The sequence below is a fragment of the Lissotriton vulgaris genome, chromosome 10 (assembly GCF_964263255.1).
Source record: "Lissotriton vulgaris chromosome 10, aLisVul1.2, whole genome shotgun sequence".
In the NCBI taxonomy this organism is placed as follows: domain Eukaryota; kingdom Metazoa; phylum Chordata; class Amphibia; order Caudata; family Salamandridae; genus Lissotriton; species Lissotriton vulgaris.
The window spans coordinates 365,198,674-365,215,247 of NC_141698.1; the positions used below are offsets into that span (position 1 = coordinate 365,198,674).

General features: G+C 45.0%; 1 protein-coding gene across 4 annotated transcripts in view; it reads right to left on the minus strand.

Moving 5' to 3' along the window:
• The window catches only part of PIGQ (phosphatidylinositol glycan anchor biosynthesis class Q), a 223,747-nt gene that overhangs the window by 63,774 nt on the left and 143,399 nt on the right, over positions 1-16,574 (minus strand). For all 4 annotated transcript variants that reach the window (XM_086941161.1, XM_086941158.1, XM_086941159.1 and 1 more), the window contains one exon: positions 3,032-3,163. In XM_086941161.1, coding sequence (XP_086797287.1) covers positions 3,032-3,163 — 132 coding nt within the window. The remainder of the gene's footprint in view (positions 1-3,031; positions 3,164-16,574) is intronic.

Sequence of the window (16,574 nt, forward strand, 5' to 3'; positions counted from 1 at the left end):
TGGTAGCTTGGCACAATCAGGCAGGCTTATCTCAGAGGCAGTGTGTAAAGCATTTGTGAACACATACCGTAATACAGTGACAACACTACAGATGGACACAGTTGTATTATAAAAAACACAAGACCAAACGACAAAAATCCACAATAATGTACTCAAAAATAGACTTTAAAATGTTATAAAATAGATCAGTTCTCTCAAGTTGTAAATGCAACACTTTACTCTCAATGTACCTTGAATGCATAACGCAAAGAAAACAAAAGGGTCGCAAGGAAGTTGATGCGTCGGTTCCTTACAGCTGCGCAGGGGAGTTGATGCTCGCTTCCTTACTGTGTGGGGAGGTGGTGCGTCGGTTTCTTACTGCTCTCCGGTGCGATGCGACAATGTCGGTGCAATGCGTGCATGCCCGACGGCGAATCTATGATCTTTGGAGCTGCGACAAGCCTTGCGACGCGCTTCTCTGGTGATGCGACGATGACCTCTGCGACAGCATCCCGCTTCTCCGGTGATGCGATGATGACAGCGGCGGCTCGCTTCCTCGGCGATGCGAAGACAGCGGCGGCGACACGCTTCTTGTTGTTGCGTCGCGCTTCCAGCTCCCAGCGACACGCAGTCTCTCAGAAGGCTCAGCACAACAGCAGGCACTTCAATTCCCAGCAAGGGAACTCAGGTGGGAGCTGGTTGGTGAAGTCTTGTATGCGTGAGACTTCAGGCAGGAGGCAAGCTCTAGTTCAAGCCCTTGGAGATTCTTCTTCAAGTTGATAGAAAGCACACTCAGTCCGTTTCTCCTTTCTTTGGAAAATGAAGCAACCACTGCAGGCCAACCCCCAAACACACAGCACAGGGGTAGTCTCCTCCTTCAGCTTCCTGGTTCTTCTCCTCAGCAAAGGTTCGTCTTGAGTCCCAGAAGTGATCTAAAGTTCTGGGGTCTGGGTCTCCTCTTTTATACACAAAAATCCTTTGTTTCTGAAGGCTGAGAGTGTCTGTACCTAACTCAAACCAGTTCTGGTCAGTCCTGGAGCATTTTCTCTACATGACTCCTTTGCTTCCTTTGACAGTGTAGGCCAGGGACATCAGACACACCACAGGGGGCGGAGACAGCATTGTGGAGGGAAGGCACAGCCCTATTCAGGTCCCAGGTGCAACTCCTCCCTCCCATCTGCATGCAGATCTCTCTATTCAGCACTGTGCTGACTCACCCTGTCTCCTGGAATCCCCCAGCACCTGTCACTCAAACTCCAGACAGGGAATACACAACCTAGCAGAGGCAGGCTTGGATAGTTAGCCAAGAAAATACCTACTTTCTAAAAGTGGTATTTTTAAACACAGAACGTTAAAACCAACTTCACTAAAAGATGTATTTTATCATTCTGAGTTCCGACATACTAAACTCGAATTTCTACCTAGCTCCCTGAGTCAGTTAGGATTATAAAATGTAATAATCGAACTGCCCATTCTGGCCTATGGGGGACAGTTAGCCATGCAATTGTGAAAAACGAAAATGGCTGTAAAACACTATTAGGACATGCCACACACATCAAGGCATGTCCTACATTTTACCTACAATGGACCCTGCCCGTGGGCCCTCCATAGGGGTGACTAATATATATAAAAGGGAAGGTTTAGGGACTGGCAAGTGTGCGCACTTGCCCAGTCAACATGGCAGTACCAGACTGCACACAGGCTCTGCAATGGCAGACCTGAGACACACTTTACAAGCTGCTCCGGTGGGTGGCATAATCAGTGCTGCAGGCCCACCAGCAGCATTGGATTTACAAGCCCTGGGCACACGCAGTGCACTGTACTAGGGTCTGACAAGTAAACCAATCAAGCCAATCATGGAGTCACTAATCCATACATCAATTTACCATAGGGAGTACTTGCACTGTGACACTGAACAGCAGTGGCAGTGCCCAAAAGCATCTAAAACCAGCAAAATCAGGAGAGGCAACAGCAAAAAATGGAAGGGAGACCCACGCCAATGGTGCCAGGTCTAACACACACCATACCAATACGGGGCTAGATGTAAGTGTCCTGGTTGTCTTAAAACATTTCTTGACCTTACACTTCTTGAAAATGGAGTGGAAGGATGCCTGTCAGATGTTTGCTAAGCAAAGCGAAGGAAACAGTGTGAATCTTTAAGAGAGGAAGACTAACAGCTGCTTGTTTTCTGTTGATCTGTGGGATTGCTAAGGCATCAAGTGATAGTTTGAGCTACACAGAAAGCCTTGAAGGGACTCTGAATAGTAGACGGGTAAAACATAGCACAAACCTAGGCATGCAATATTGCAGGAAGCACTGTGCTTTGTTCACTGTCATGAGAAGATTTTTTACATATCAGGGCATCGCTAGCTGCCATCTTTGCAGACAATTCAATATTTCAAAATGTTAATTGAACAAGACACGCAAGCACACACGCATACCACATTTTCGTTTCAAATAGGAGTAAGAGCAGATCCGTGGTGGAAACTGTAACAATGTATGTCTTTCTTGGGAGTAAGATTGACTTAACTTCAGGGGAGGGGTTTTATGTCTCACCAATAAAATAGTCACAATAAAGTTTCCTAAATTATCTTTTAACTATTACTATTATTAGTTTTTACAGCCATCAGTCTTATTTATTTGAAAGCGGTCAAATCTCTTGGTTGTATATTACATGAATGTTCAAATGTTACTGCACTACGGATCTGCAGATCACACTGTAGCAATTTAATATTGTAAATTAAAAGCATTAAAAGGAAACTAATTTTATCAGGTCAGTGAACTTTTCATGTTTGTCAGGACACCCATCTCTGAAGTAGTCACCTGCAGAGCTACCAGCATTAAAAAGGGATATGTATCCTAGAAACGAAGTCATTCATTAGACGCTGGAGCCCTTTCAAAAAAAGCAAATACCAGCAGTAACCAACTGTGGAGGCTATCTGATCAAAAAGGATTTTGTTAAGTGCGTCTGGCTTAGAAAGGTTGGCATTCCATTTCAAACGCAAGCCTATTTGTACTGCAGAAGGGTTCTATGCAGGCAACTTCGTCATACCTCATGAATTCGATGTTGCCTTGGGCTCTTGTATTGCTGCAGAGGAGCTTGAGTTGGTCCAGGCGATGGCCAAGCTGCTGGCAAGTTGACAGCTTCCCCCATAGGAAGGGCAGCGGCCAGACATGCAGAAATCTGCAGGAAAGAAAAAAATGCTCAATTATACTGGAGCCTGAAAATGCACAACAGTTTTACACCAGATTAGCCACTTCTTGGTCATCTTCTGCATCTGCATAACCCCATTGTTTTTCTCTTGCCTGCAGCCCTCCCCGGTTACCTGTATTGCACCAGTAACGCTTATGAGGCTTTGGAAATGCCCTCAGAGCTGTAAAGTGAACAAACTAGACACACTAACATTACTGCAAAGATCACCACGTATGTAGTACATTTCTCATGCCAGGTACACACCAAAACATCATTGCTGTAACATGCAAAGCAGTGTATGATGTGCTAGTGTTTATGCACTACAGGCTTTAAAGATAGGATGGTGGATGAAGTGTGGCAGAGAAAGGTGGCACTACATAGAGGATGGAAGTGAGGCAAAAGAAAATGGCATGATAAGCAGGCATGATAAGAAACAGAATCCTCTACACAGAACATCTTTGCCACGGTCTGCACCTTTGAAGTCAGCTGATGTTATGAGTCTGGGAAAAGAAAACGGATTTCAGGGCTCCAGTGAGAATAAAGGAGTGCACTCTAGATAGCCAAGGACTGAAGGAAGGATCAATATCTCCACAGGGAAAATGCCTACACAAGCATTGGCAATGCCAATCGGCCTGGCTTTGATGGAATGGTGTATGGTAATGTGAAGCACTACAAGTAAATAGAATGGTAATGGATATTTTTTTGTGTGGAAGCAAAGAACTGTAGAATAATATTAGTGTTGGTTTTAAAGTCACATGACCTAAAAATCCATGTAAATTAATGACAGTCCTCCTACTATCTGTGCCTGCTGCCAGAGAAAAAAAAATTACATTTGGCTTGAGAACCCCATAATGCAACATCCAAAAACTGTCATCACTGGCCTAGTCATAATGAACCTACATCAGATTGTACACCAATCCACACACAACGCTGGACACATCCTTGATGTAAATCTGCAAATCCAGAACTAGTTACATTTCAAATAATTGCTCCAGTCACATGGTTAGACCACCATTTGGTTGCTTACCAACATATAACATCACAAATCAACACACCCAAGACCACCTTACATGCATACATCGATCGACTGTGGAAAAAACTCAATTTTGAATACTTAGAAACACAACTAACATACAACACAGATCTAGACACAAATTCAGTTCCAAAACTTTGAGTGGCTACAGTAAGTTTTTGATATCCTAATACCACTAAGAACAACAAAACAGGACAAAATAAAACAATAAAAAGATCGAAGAACAAAGTAGAAAGCTGCAATGCACCTGGCTCAAAACAAACAGCAATCAAGACAAACTTCATCTTTGTAAACTTAACAGAATATACAAGTCAACAATTAAAAAAGCTAAAAAAAAAAAAAGGTACTATTCATACAGATTTCAAAAATGTTAAATTAGCAAATAAAGAATTTTATCAAATTCTTGCCTAATTTTGCAAACCTAAATGCACAGAAGGAACTCATCCCACTACTCAAGAATACACAAACTGGCAAATCATTACACAACCAAAGCAGGCACCTTGTACGTCTTTAAAACAAAGGAAACCCACCAGCACCAACCCATTTCCCAAAATCCCCTACACGAGTATGCTAACCCAGCCTCTGCATTCCTTCAAACAAATATCATGTAGTGAATTTATGGTTCTGGTCAAAGTGAGCAAGCCAACCAACTGCCCTTCTAATCCTTGCCCACCACAAATCTTAAATAACATCCTTTTAACTACATCTGCTGCCACACCAGTAAGAAGAATCATCAATAATTCTTTAACTACAGGAATCTTTCCTGAAGACTTAAAAACGGCAAAGATACCCACATGACCACAACAACTAGGAACCAATTACAAAAGGACCTTTCCTGGGCAAACTGAAAGAAAGAGCAGCATTCGGCCAGATGTCACAATTTATTGAAGATAAGGCCACACTTTCAGCCTACCGAACAGAATTCCGCCCAGGAAGAGGCGCAGAATTTGTCCTCATTGCAATCTGGGATGGCCAAAAAAAAAGAGGGTTGTTGCACTACTTGCTTTCGGCACAGTTGATCATGAAATTCTAATACAAAGACTCTATGAAGTTGGTATAGAGGGGAAGGCTCTAAACTGAATCACATCCAACCTTCAAAGCAGAACAAATGTCATCAATTCTCCCACTTTCTCAGTTCGTACTTCACAAAAGCAGGGATCCCTCAAGGCGCTCATCTCACTCATGCTTTTCAACATCTACATGAAGTAAATACAGGCAATGATCAATACATTTCAGCTCACATGCTATAACTTCGCAGATGACACACAAATACTCCTTAAAGTGGAAAGCCCCTTAAACCCTGGAAACTCACAATCTTCAGTTGCCTAAGAGCCATTGATCAGTTGATGACATGGAGCCATCTCAAATTGAATGCATCCAAAACTGAAATACTCACATGTGGCACGTGGAAAATTATGACCCACTCAGAGCCTGGCCTGATGATCTGGGCCCACCTCTTAAAGTATCCATAGAAGTAAGAAACCTTAGAATCACCTTGGACTGCAAGCTTTCAATGAATGCATAAGGGATCAAATTAGCAAGATCAAGCTTCATTACCATGAAACTCTGCGACACATCTTCCCCCACCTGGGATTCCCACTCAAGGTCCAGGCTCTTCCTCCTGGACTGTCTAAACCAGATTATGCCAAAGGCCTCTACCACGGTTCATCGTTTTCAACTATGAAAAAATTACAACGGATTAAGAACTCTGCTGCCAGACTACTCCAACATGTAAAGCCACAAGTCCACATCTCATCTGCCTTGAGGGCCCTACATTGGTTACCGGTTGCCAGACGATCCACACTCAAGCTACTTTGTATCACCCACAAAGCAGTACATGGACAGGACCGTTTTTCATCAGGAATAAAGCCACCAAATACACTCAACATAGAAACTTCCACTCAAGATTGCCACCTCGCCTCAAAACCCCACTATACAAGACAAGCATTTACAATGCAATAGGTCTTGCAGTTACGAGAGTTTGAGCTATTGGCATTGTAAATAGCAATGCCTCTTATTTATGTTTTGGTTTTTAACACATAAAAAAGGCATTGTCATTTACAATGCCAACAGCTTAAACTCGTGTAAATGTGAGACCTATTGCACTGCAAATTCTTGTTTTAAGGAGGCAAAAAAAAAAAAAAAAAAAAACGAGCACTGTGGTGTTTCTAAAGTGGACACTGCGCTCAGCATACAATTTAGAACGCTTAGTGCTGTATAAGAAAACTCGGCCGCCATTGTCCCCATCACTTTCAATAAACAAAATAGTGCTCACCCCCTTACAATGCAGACCATGTAACAAGTCAAGTAAAAGGTCCAATCCTTATGGGCGGTAACAATTGGAGACAAGGCAGGACTGACAAGCCTATTTTCGAATTAGAAGCCAGCATTTAGGAAGGACTTTAACACAAGCCAATGACCAATATGGGCGGAGAGTGGACGGGACTTCCACTGCATACCCTAATACAGCATGCCTCGCAGAGCGAGCAGTGCATGTGCACTGCCGCTAGGCTCGACCTAAAAAAAAACAAAAAAAAAAAACATAGGGGGTACAACTTTCACGGTTCAAACAGCCAAACTATGGATTTCGTTAACCCCAATCATAAGATCCAGGGATAACTATCTTACCTTCAGAAGACTACTCAAGAGTTGGCTCTTTCCTACATAACCATCATACTCAAACTTGATGTACAGCATATCTTTGGGTTTGTAAACATTTATAATTTGATTGTATGTATCTAGATAGGTGTAATTCTATGTACAAACATGTATAATAACTATGGTTTTTAAATATAGATATTCTTTAGGTCTGCCTAAAAAACGTATATATTATTTATAGTTAAATATATATATTCTTTTATGCTTAATATCTTATAGGTCACTGTATAATTTTCATAGAAGTTATTTGATGTTTATGGGTCCATGTTTAATTTATCCCAATATGTAAATATTATAACTTTTTGATCTACAAAGTACTTCACTACTGAAATATTGCGGAAAAGATGAATTTTTTTAGCGTATTAAAAAAATTAGCTTACTACTGCAACACATGAAAATCTGAGTTTGTACTACACAAATCTCAATATATTATCTTCCTTATGCACGTATATCCTTCCTACGTACTTATGTATCGATATATGTATTACTTCACTCCTACTGTAGAAGAAAAAGAAGAAAAAAAGACATACACCTTTTTTATGTAGTTATGTATCTATATATGTATATGTATTACTCCTACTGTAAGAAAAACAAAACACTGTTGACTCTCTGCAGTGCACTACTATACCCCTCTCAATAGATCCTTTACTTCCACTCTCTAACAAATACCAAACCTCATACTACCACTATGATCTCCATAATGTTACTCTTCCCCCAAATCTCTCCTTGATTCACCTGAAACCTCATTGTACTACTATGATCTCCCAAGCAACCCTTTCTAAATTCTTCCCTCGTGTGTCCCTCCTTTGACTCATCCGAAACCTAATTTTACTACCATGATTTCCACAATCCCTTTCCAGAGACTCTTCCCTCCTCCAATTTCTCCTTTTACTCATCCCAAGCCTCACCTTACTACTATGATCTACCAAATAACTTCCAGAATAATTTCTAGACTCTTCCCTATTCAATCCCTCCATTATCCTATTCAAACCTACTAACAGATTTGCATGTCCACTGTTCAAGTAAAGACATATTTCCAGAATGGCTAAGCTCTCGCTAATGAATGGAAATGAATAGAGATTTGAGGCACCTTGCAGAATCAAATCCTTCTTTTGGACGATCAAGGACAGCATGTCTTCATTCAACCCACAGTGACATCCCCCATCAGGTCCACATTTATCTGGTATCAACATGTCTGTGGCAACTCACTTTGGATATCAGTACCTCTGCAAGTAGGTATTCATGGTGGTTAACAGTGCCTGGCATAAAACAGATCCTTATGGGATGGAACAGAATATTACGGCCCAGGTGGGGGCAAGGCAGAAAAGCTTCCCAATGTAACTTGAATGGAGTGTTAGGAAGGTGAAGTTCAGGCCAACATATTGAGAAACCAAAGGTACCTGCAACAGTGTGTACAGTTTAAAGAGGATCTGTGGATTCAAGGTTTTGGACGGTGCAAACAAGTCAGGAAGGACAGTCAGGGTCCATCCTTTATAGTCTTTGGGCGGTGTTACTGCTAACAACTGCAAGCATAGATCTTTTGTTCTATGGAAGAGGCCAGACTGAAAGAGTTCTAATATTGGATTTGTTGCGAAGGCAGACTGACGTACTGGTATATCAATGCACAACAATACAGTTGCTAGCGAGAGGAGTGTTACAGCTGAGTAAATATTTTAGGCAATAGGATAGAAAGTGGGTTTTTCATTCTTGTCAAATCCATGCCTGCATGAGTGAGTTAGGTGTCAGGTCGTGTACAATGCTCTTTCACAGAGTGAAGGGATGATTTTACTTAGGATTTTGCTGCAAATTCCCAGATTGCGTTCAGCAGGCTGTAGCCAAGGTGGGAGCCTACGGTTTGGGTCTTTATTATTTTGACAACAGAGGAGGAGATCTGGTTGAAGAATGGTGCTGGAAGAGTAGGTAAGATTACTGAATGGGGGAATAGGCAGTGGGAAAAGATTTTGGCTTTTTCTAAATACAAGCATGTGGCTTTCCCTGGAAGCAAAGATATGGAGGTAGCAAAGCAGGAATTATTCATTTTAACACTTCACATAGATGATATGAGGCTGTATCAATTATACTGATAACAAGCATTTACAATGCAATAGGTCTCGCAGCATTAAAGTTTGAGTTATTGGCATTGTGTATGACAATGCGTTGCATACATTTTTTTGCAAACTTTGAATTGGTGAGCAGTGAGAGTGTGTTGTGCAAGAGTATGCTGTTGCTCACAGCTGTTATTATTCACACAGCTCTGAAGATGCACCTCACGCACTGGGCTGACGCAGTTATTATTCACACAGCTCCGATGATGCACCTCAGGCACGGGCTCACAGCTGTTATTATTCACACAGCTCTGATGATGCACCTTAGGCACGGGCTCACAGCTGTTATACATTTGCTTTTGTAATTTGCACACTTGTAATTTTCTCCTCATGTATCTTTACTGTTCCTATTGTGATCAGTTTGAACCACAAACATTTTTTCTCCTAACATCAGCAAAGTATGTAGCAGATGATGAATTATGTGAAAAATATGGCAAATCTCTAATTATGCGGAAGATTCTGTACCCTCAGAATCACATATTTCCAGTGGCCCTGCTTACCGCAGTATATTAAGCAATAACATTCTGACAATGGCAAGGTTTTTACTCTTAAGTGAAGTTTCACTAATACAACACAAAATACAGAATGGGAAGGAGCAGTGAAAGTGCCTATAGTCTAAAGAAAAGCACGGGAAATATGTGCTGCCACTGTTCTGCCTACTCTCATTCTCCCCAAGTACTCGCAGAAGGCGGAACTCTGACATAAATAGAAGGAACTTAAAGAACATACTCCACGTTGGGTTACTAGTGACTGCATTTATTCTCTACCAACAAATTCTCTCATTTTGTCATATGAATAGACATAAATTGATTACAACCAGGGCCACTGGACTTATGTGATTGTGCAGCCGCATTTTCCAGATATTTATGGATTTGATACATTAGCTACATAATCCATCATCTACAGCATCATTTGAAATTTTTAATTAAAAAAACTCATAAAAGGATCAAATGTTACTAAAAATGTGGTGATGTGTTGCACAGTGGAAGGCTCTTCACATAGGTTTACTTGTCACTACTGGGGAGAAACATTTATACACAGAGGGATAACGTGCAAAAAATGACACAATAGTGAAGTAATACTACCCTGCATTACACAGTACAACTTGGTCAACCCCTCTGCATAATTTAGTCCTCCCCTGTTGCATAATTCCAGAAGCCCTGATTATTGTACTTGTCCTATTTATGTCCTAAACTGATAACAGAGAGAAGGGTGAGGTGGGGAGACGTGATGGCGGAGCAGAGAGATGAGAGGGTAATTGGGTTAATAAGGAGGAGGCAAGACGGAGGGTAGTGAGAACAAAAGGATAACTGTGATGGGGAGAGAGGAGGGCAAATTGGAGAGAGAAGAGTGAGAGGAGGGCGATGAACAGAGAAAAGGTTAGGAAGAGAGAGATGGGTTAAGTGGAGAGAGAAGGGTGAGGTGGAGAGAGAAGAGTGAGGTGGGAATAGAAGTGTAAATTCTAGTCAGAGTAACTTGAGCCACAGCGAGAAGATCCAGAGGTTAGGAGAGCGAAAAAGTATGAAAAGGTGGAAAGAGGAGGGTGAGGTGAGAGGTAAATTAAAGGGAAGTGGAGAAAGTGAAGGGACGTACGGAAACAGGTGGCTAAGATGGAGAGAGAGTTGTAAGGAGAAAAGAGAGTGGGGTGGGGTGAAGTAGAGGGTGGAGTTAGCAGGACAGCAAAGTGAAATGGAGAGAAGAAGGGTGAAATCGGAAGAGAGGGAGTGACACGGACAGAAAGGAATGCAAGGTGGAGACAGCATAAGAGATCAAACCTGTAGGTTTAAACTTCTAGAAATGCTCAGTCAAAACTAGTGATTCAGAAAAGGGGGTGGTGATGAACAGAGTGTCTGAATTAAGCAGACCACTCTTACCCAGTCCAAAGATCAGGGCTTGATCCATCACCGTTTTTTAGCTCACTGCACCATCCCAGCTCAGAACCTGGCTACATGCAAATTAGTCTGTTCCTGTCCCAGTGCATGATGGGAACAGGGCAAACCAAACTACCAAGCCAATTCTTATACTGGGAAGGAAACAAGCTTCCGGGGACCGGTTTCTGGCATTTCAGCCGTTGTCGGCCGGGCTTGCTTGAATCCTGATGGTGCAATGAGCAAGGGACTCACATCTGAGTATACCCTTCCACGCTTATGGTGGATTAAATGATTCAGAAAAGGGGGTGGTGATGAACAGAGTGTCTGAATTAAGCAGACCACTCTTACCCAGTCCAAAGATCAGGGCTTGATCCATCACCGTTTTTTAGCTCACTGCACCATCCCAGCTCAGAACCTGGCTACATGCAAATTAGTCTGTTCCTGTCCCAGTGCATGATGGGAACAGGGCAAACCAAACTACCAAGCCAATTCTTATACTGGGAAGGAAACGAGCTTCCGGGGACCGGTTTCTGGCATTTCAGCCGTCGTCGGCCCGGCTTGCTTGAATCCTGATGGTGCAATGAGCAAGGGACTCGCATCTGAGTATACCCTTCCACGCTTATGGTGGACAAAATGATTCAGAAAAGGGGGTGGTGATGAACAGAGTGTCTGAATTAAGCAGACCACTCTTACCCAGTCCAAAGATCAGGGCTTGATCCATCACCGTTTTTTAGCTCACTGCACCATCCCAGCTCAGAACCTGGCTACATGCAAATTAGTCTGTGCCTGTCCCAGTGCATGATGGGAACAGGGCAAACCAAACTACCAAGCCAATTCTTATACTGGGAAGGAAACAAGCTTCCGGGGACCGGTTTCTGGCATTTCAGCCGTCGTCGGCCCGGCTTGCTTGAATCCTGCTGGTGCAATGAGCAAGGGACTCACATCTGAGTATACCCTTCCACGCTTATGGTGGACAAACGGATTCAGAAAAGGGAGTGGTGATGAACAGAGTGTCTGAATTAAGCAGACCACTCTTACCCAGTCCAAAGATCAGGGCTTGATCCATCACCGTTTTTTGGCTCACTGCACCATCCCAGCTCAGAACCTGGCTACATGCAAATTAGTCTGTTTCTGTCCCAGTGCATGATGGGAACAGGGCAAACCAAACTACCAAGCCAATTCTTATACTGGGAAGGAAACAAGCTTCCGGGGACCGGTTTCTGGCATTTCTTGGTAGTTTGGTCTGCCCTGTTCCCATGATGCACTGGGCCAGGGACAGACTAATTTGCATATAGCCAGGTTCTGAGCTGGGATGGGGCAGTGAGCTAAATAACGGTGATGGATCAAGCCCTGATCTTTGGACTGGGTAAGAGTGGTCTGCTTAATTCAGACACTCTGTTCATCACCACCCCCTTTTCTGAATCGTTTTTGGCCACTATAGGTGTGGCAGGGTATACTCAGACATGAGTCCCTTGCTCACTGCTCCATCAGGATTCAAGCAAGCCGGGCCGACGACGGCTGAAGTGCCAGAAACCGGTCCCCGGAAGCTTGTCTCCTTTCTGGTGAAGAATTGGCATGGTAGTTTGGTCTGCCCTGTTCCCATGATGCACTGGGCCAGGGACAGACTAATTTGCATATAGCCAGGTTCTGAGCTGGGATGGGGCAGTGAGCTAAATAACGGTGATGGACCAAGCCCTGATCTTTGGACTGGGTAAGAGTGGTCTGCTTAATTCAGACACTCTGTTCATCACCACCCCCTTTTCTGAATCGTTTTTGGCCACTATAGGTGTGGCAGGGTATACTCAGACATGAGTCCCTTGCTCACTGCTCCATCAGGATTCAAGCAAGCCGGGCCGACGACGGCTGAAATGCCAGAAACCGGTCCCCGGAAGCTTGTCTCCTTTCTGGTGAAGAATTGGCTTGGTAGTTTGGTCTGCCCTGTTCCCATGATGCACTGGGCCAGGGACAGACTAATTTGCATATAGCCAGGTTCTGAGCTGGGATGGGGCAGTGAGCTAAATAACGGTGATGGATCAAGCCCTGATCTTTGGACTGGGCAAGAGTGGTCTGCTTAATTCAGACACTCTGTTCATCACCACCCCCTTTTCTGAATCGTTTTTGGCCACTATATGTGTGGCAGAGTATACTCAGACATGAGTCCCTTGCTCACTGCTCCATCAGGATTCAAGCAAGCCGGGCCGACGACGGCTGAAATGCCAGAAACCGGTCCCCGGAAGCTTGTCTCCTTTCTGGTGAAGAATTGGCTTGGTAGTTTGGTCTGCCCTGTTCCCATGATGCACTGGGCCAGGGCCAGACTAATTTGCATATAGCCAAGTTCTGAGCTGGGATGGGGCAGTTAGCTAAATAACGGTGATGGATCAAGCCCTGATCTTTGGACTGGGTAAGAGTGGTCTGCTTAATTCAGACACTCTGTTCATCACCACCCCCTTTTCTGAATCGTTTTTGGCCACTATAGGTGTGGCAGGGTATACTCAGACACGAGTCCCTTGCTCACTGCTCCATCAGGATTCAAGCAAGCCGGGCCGACGACGGCTGAAATGCCAGAAACCGGTCCCCGGAAGCTTGTCTCCTTTCTGGTGAAGAATTGGCTTGGTAGTTTGGTCTGCCCTGTTCCCATGATCACTGGGCCAGGGACAGACTAATTTGCATATAGCCAGGTTCTGAGCTGGGATGGGGCAGTGAGCTAAATAACGGTGATGGATCAAGCCCTGATCTTTGGACTGGGTAAGAGTGGTCTGCTTAATTCAGACACTCTGTTCATCACCACCCACTTTTCTGAATCGTTTTTGGCCACTATAGGTGTGGCAGGGTATACTCAGACACGAGTCCCTTACTCACTGCTCCATCAGGATTCAAGCAAGCCGGGCCGACGACGGCTGAAATGCCAGAAACCGGTCCCCGGAAGCTTGTCTCCTTTCTGGTGAAGAATTGGCTTGGTAGTTTGGTCTGCCCTGTTCCCATGATGCACTGGGCCAGGGACAGACTAATTTGCATATAGCCAGGTTCTGAGCTGGGATGGGGCAGTGAGCTAAATAACGGTGATGGACCAAGCCCTGATCTTTGGACTGGGTAAGAGAGGTCTGCTTAATTCAGACACTCTGTTCATCACCACCCCCTTTTCTGAATCGTTTTTGGCCACTATAGGTGTGGCAGGGTATACTCAGACATGAGTCCCTTGCTCACTGCTCCATCAGGATTCAAGCAAGCCGGGCCGACGACGGCAGAAATGACAGAAACCGGTCCCCGGAAGCTTGTCTCCTTTCTGGTGAAGAATTGGCTTGGTAGTTTGGTCTGCCCTGTTCCCATGATGCACTGGGCTAGGGACAGACTAATTTGCATATAGCCAGGTTCTGAGCTGGGATGGGGCAGTGAGCTAAATAACGGTGATGGATCAAGCCCTGATCTTTGGACTGGGTAAGAGTGGTCTGCTTAATTCAGACACTCTGTTCATCACCACCCCCTTTTCTGAATCGTTTTTGGCCACTATAGGTGTGGCAGGGTATACTCAGACATGAGTCCCTTGCTCACTGCTCCATCAGTATTCAAGCAAGCCGGGCCGACGACGGCTGAAGTGCCAGAAACCGGTCCCCGGAAGCTTGTCTCCTTTCTGGTGAAGAATTGGCATGGTAGTTTGGTCTGCCCTGTTCCCATGATGCACTGGGCCAGGGACAGACTAATTTGCATAAAGCCAGGTTCTGAGCTGGGATGGGGCAGTGAGCTAAATAACGGTGATGGATCAAGCCCTGATCTTTGGACTGGGTAAGAGTGGTCTGCTTAATTCAGACACTCTGTTCATCACCACCCCCTTTTCTGAATCGTTTTTGGCCACTATAGGTGTGGCAGGGTATACTCAGACATGAGTCCCTTGCTCACTGCTCCATCAGGATTCAAGCAAGCCGGGCCGACGACGGCTGAAATGCCAGAAACCGGTCCCCGGAAGCTTGTCTCCTTTCTGGTGAAGAATTGGCTTGGTAGTTTGGTCTGCCCTGTTCCCATGATGCACTGGGCCAGGGACAGACTAATTTGCATATAGCCAGGTTCTGAGCTGGGATGGGGCAGTGAGCTAAATAACGGTGATGGATCAAGCCCTGATCTTTGGACTGGGTAAGAGTGGTCTGCTTAATTCTGACACTCTGTTCATCACCACCCCCTTTTCTGAATCGTTTTTGGCCACTATAGGTGTGGCAGGGTATACTCAGACATGAGTCCTTTGCTCACTGCTCCATCAGGATTCAAGCAAGCCGGGCCGACGACGGCTGAAATGCCAGAAACCGGTCCCCGGAAGCTTGTCTCCTTTCTGGTGAAGAATTGGCTTGGTAGTTTGGTCTGCCCTGTTCCCATGATGCACTGGGCCAGGGACAGACTAATTTGCATATAGCCAGGTTCTGAGCTGGGATGGGGCAGTGAGCTAAATAACGGTGATGGATCAAGCCCTGATCTTTGGACTGGGTAAGAGTGGTCTGCTTAATTCTGACACTCTGTTCATCACCACCCCCTTTTCTGAATCGTTTTTGGCCACTATAGGTGTGGCAGGGTATACTCAGACATGAGTCCTTTGCTCACTGCTCCATCAGGATTCAAGCAAGCCGGGCCGACGACGGCTGAAATGCCAGAAACCGCTCCCCGGAAGCTTGTCTCCTTTCTGGTGAAGAATTGGCTTGGTAGTTTGGTCTGCCCTGTTCCCATGATGCACTGGGCCAGGGACAGACTAATTTGCATATAGCCAGGTTCTGAGCTGGGATGGGGCAGTGAGCTAACTAACGGTGATGGATCAAGCCCTTATCTTTGGACTGGGTAAGAGTGGTCTGCTTAATTCAGACACTCTGTTCATCACCACCCCCTTTTCTGAATCGTTTTTGGCCACTATAGGTGTGGCAGGGTATACTCAGACATGAGTCCCTTGCTCACTGCTCCATCAGGATTCAAGCAAGCCGGGCCGACGACGGCTGAAATGCCAGAAACCGGTCCCCGGAAGCTTGTCTCCTTTCTGGTGAAGAATTGGCTCGGTACTTTGGTCTGCCCTGTTCCCATGATGCACTGGGCCAGGGACAGACTAATTTGCATATAGCCAGGCTCTGAGCTGGGATGGGGCAGTGAGCTAAATAACGGTGATGGATCAAGCCCTGATCTTTGGACTGGGTAAGAGTGGTCTGCTTAATTCAGACACTCTGTTCATCACCACCCCCTTTTCTGAATCGTTTTTGGCCACTATAGGTGTGGCAGGGTATACTCAGACATGAGTCCCTTGCTCACTGCTCCATCAGGATTCAAGCAAGCAGGGCCGACGACGGCTGAAATGCCAGAAACCGCTCCCCGGAAGCTTGTCTCCTTTCTGGTGAAGAATTGGCTTGGTAGTTTGGTCTGCCCTGTTCCCATGATGCACTGGGCCAGGGACAGACTAATTTGCATATAGCCAGGTTCTGAGCTGGGATGGGGCAGTGAGCTAAATAACGGTGATGGATCAAGCCCTGATCTTTGGACTGGGTAAGAGTGGTCTGCTCAATTCAGACACTCTGTTCATCACCACCCCCTTTTCTGAATCGTTTTTGGCCACTATAGGTGTGGCAGGGTCTACTCAGACATGAGTCCCTTGCTCACTGCTCCATCAGGATTCAAGCAAGCCGGGCCGACGACGGCTGAAATGCCAGAAACCGGTCCCCGGAAGCTTGTCTCCTTTCTGGTGAAGAATTGGCTTGGTAGTTTGGTCTGCCCTG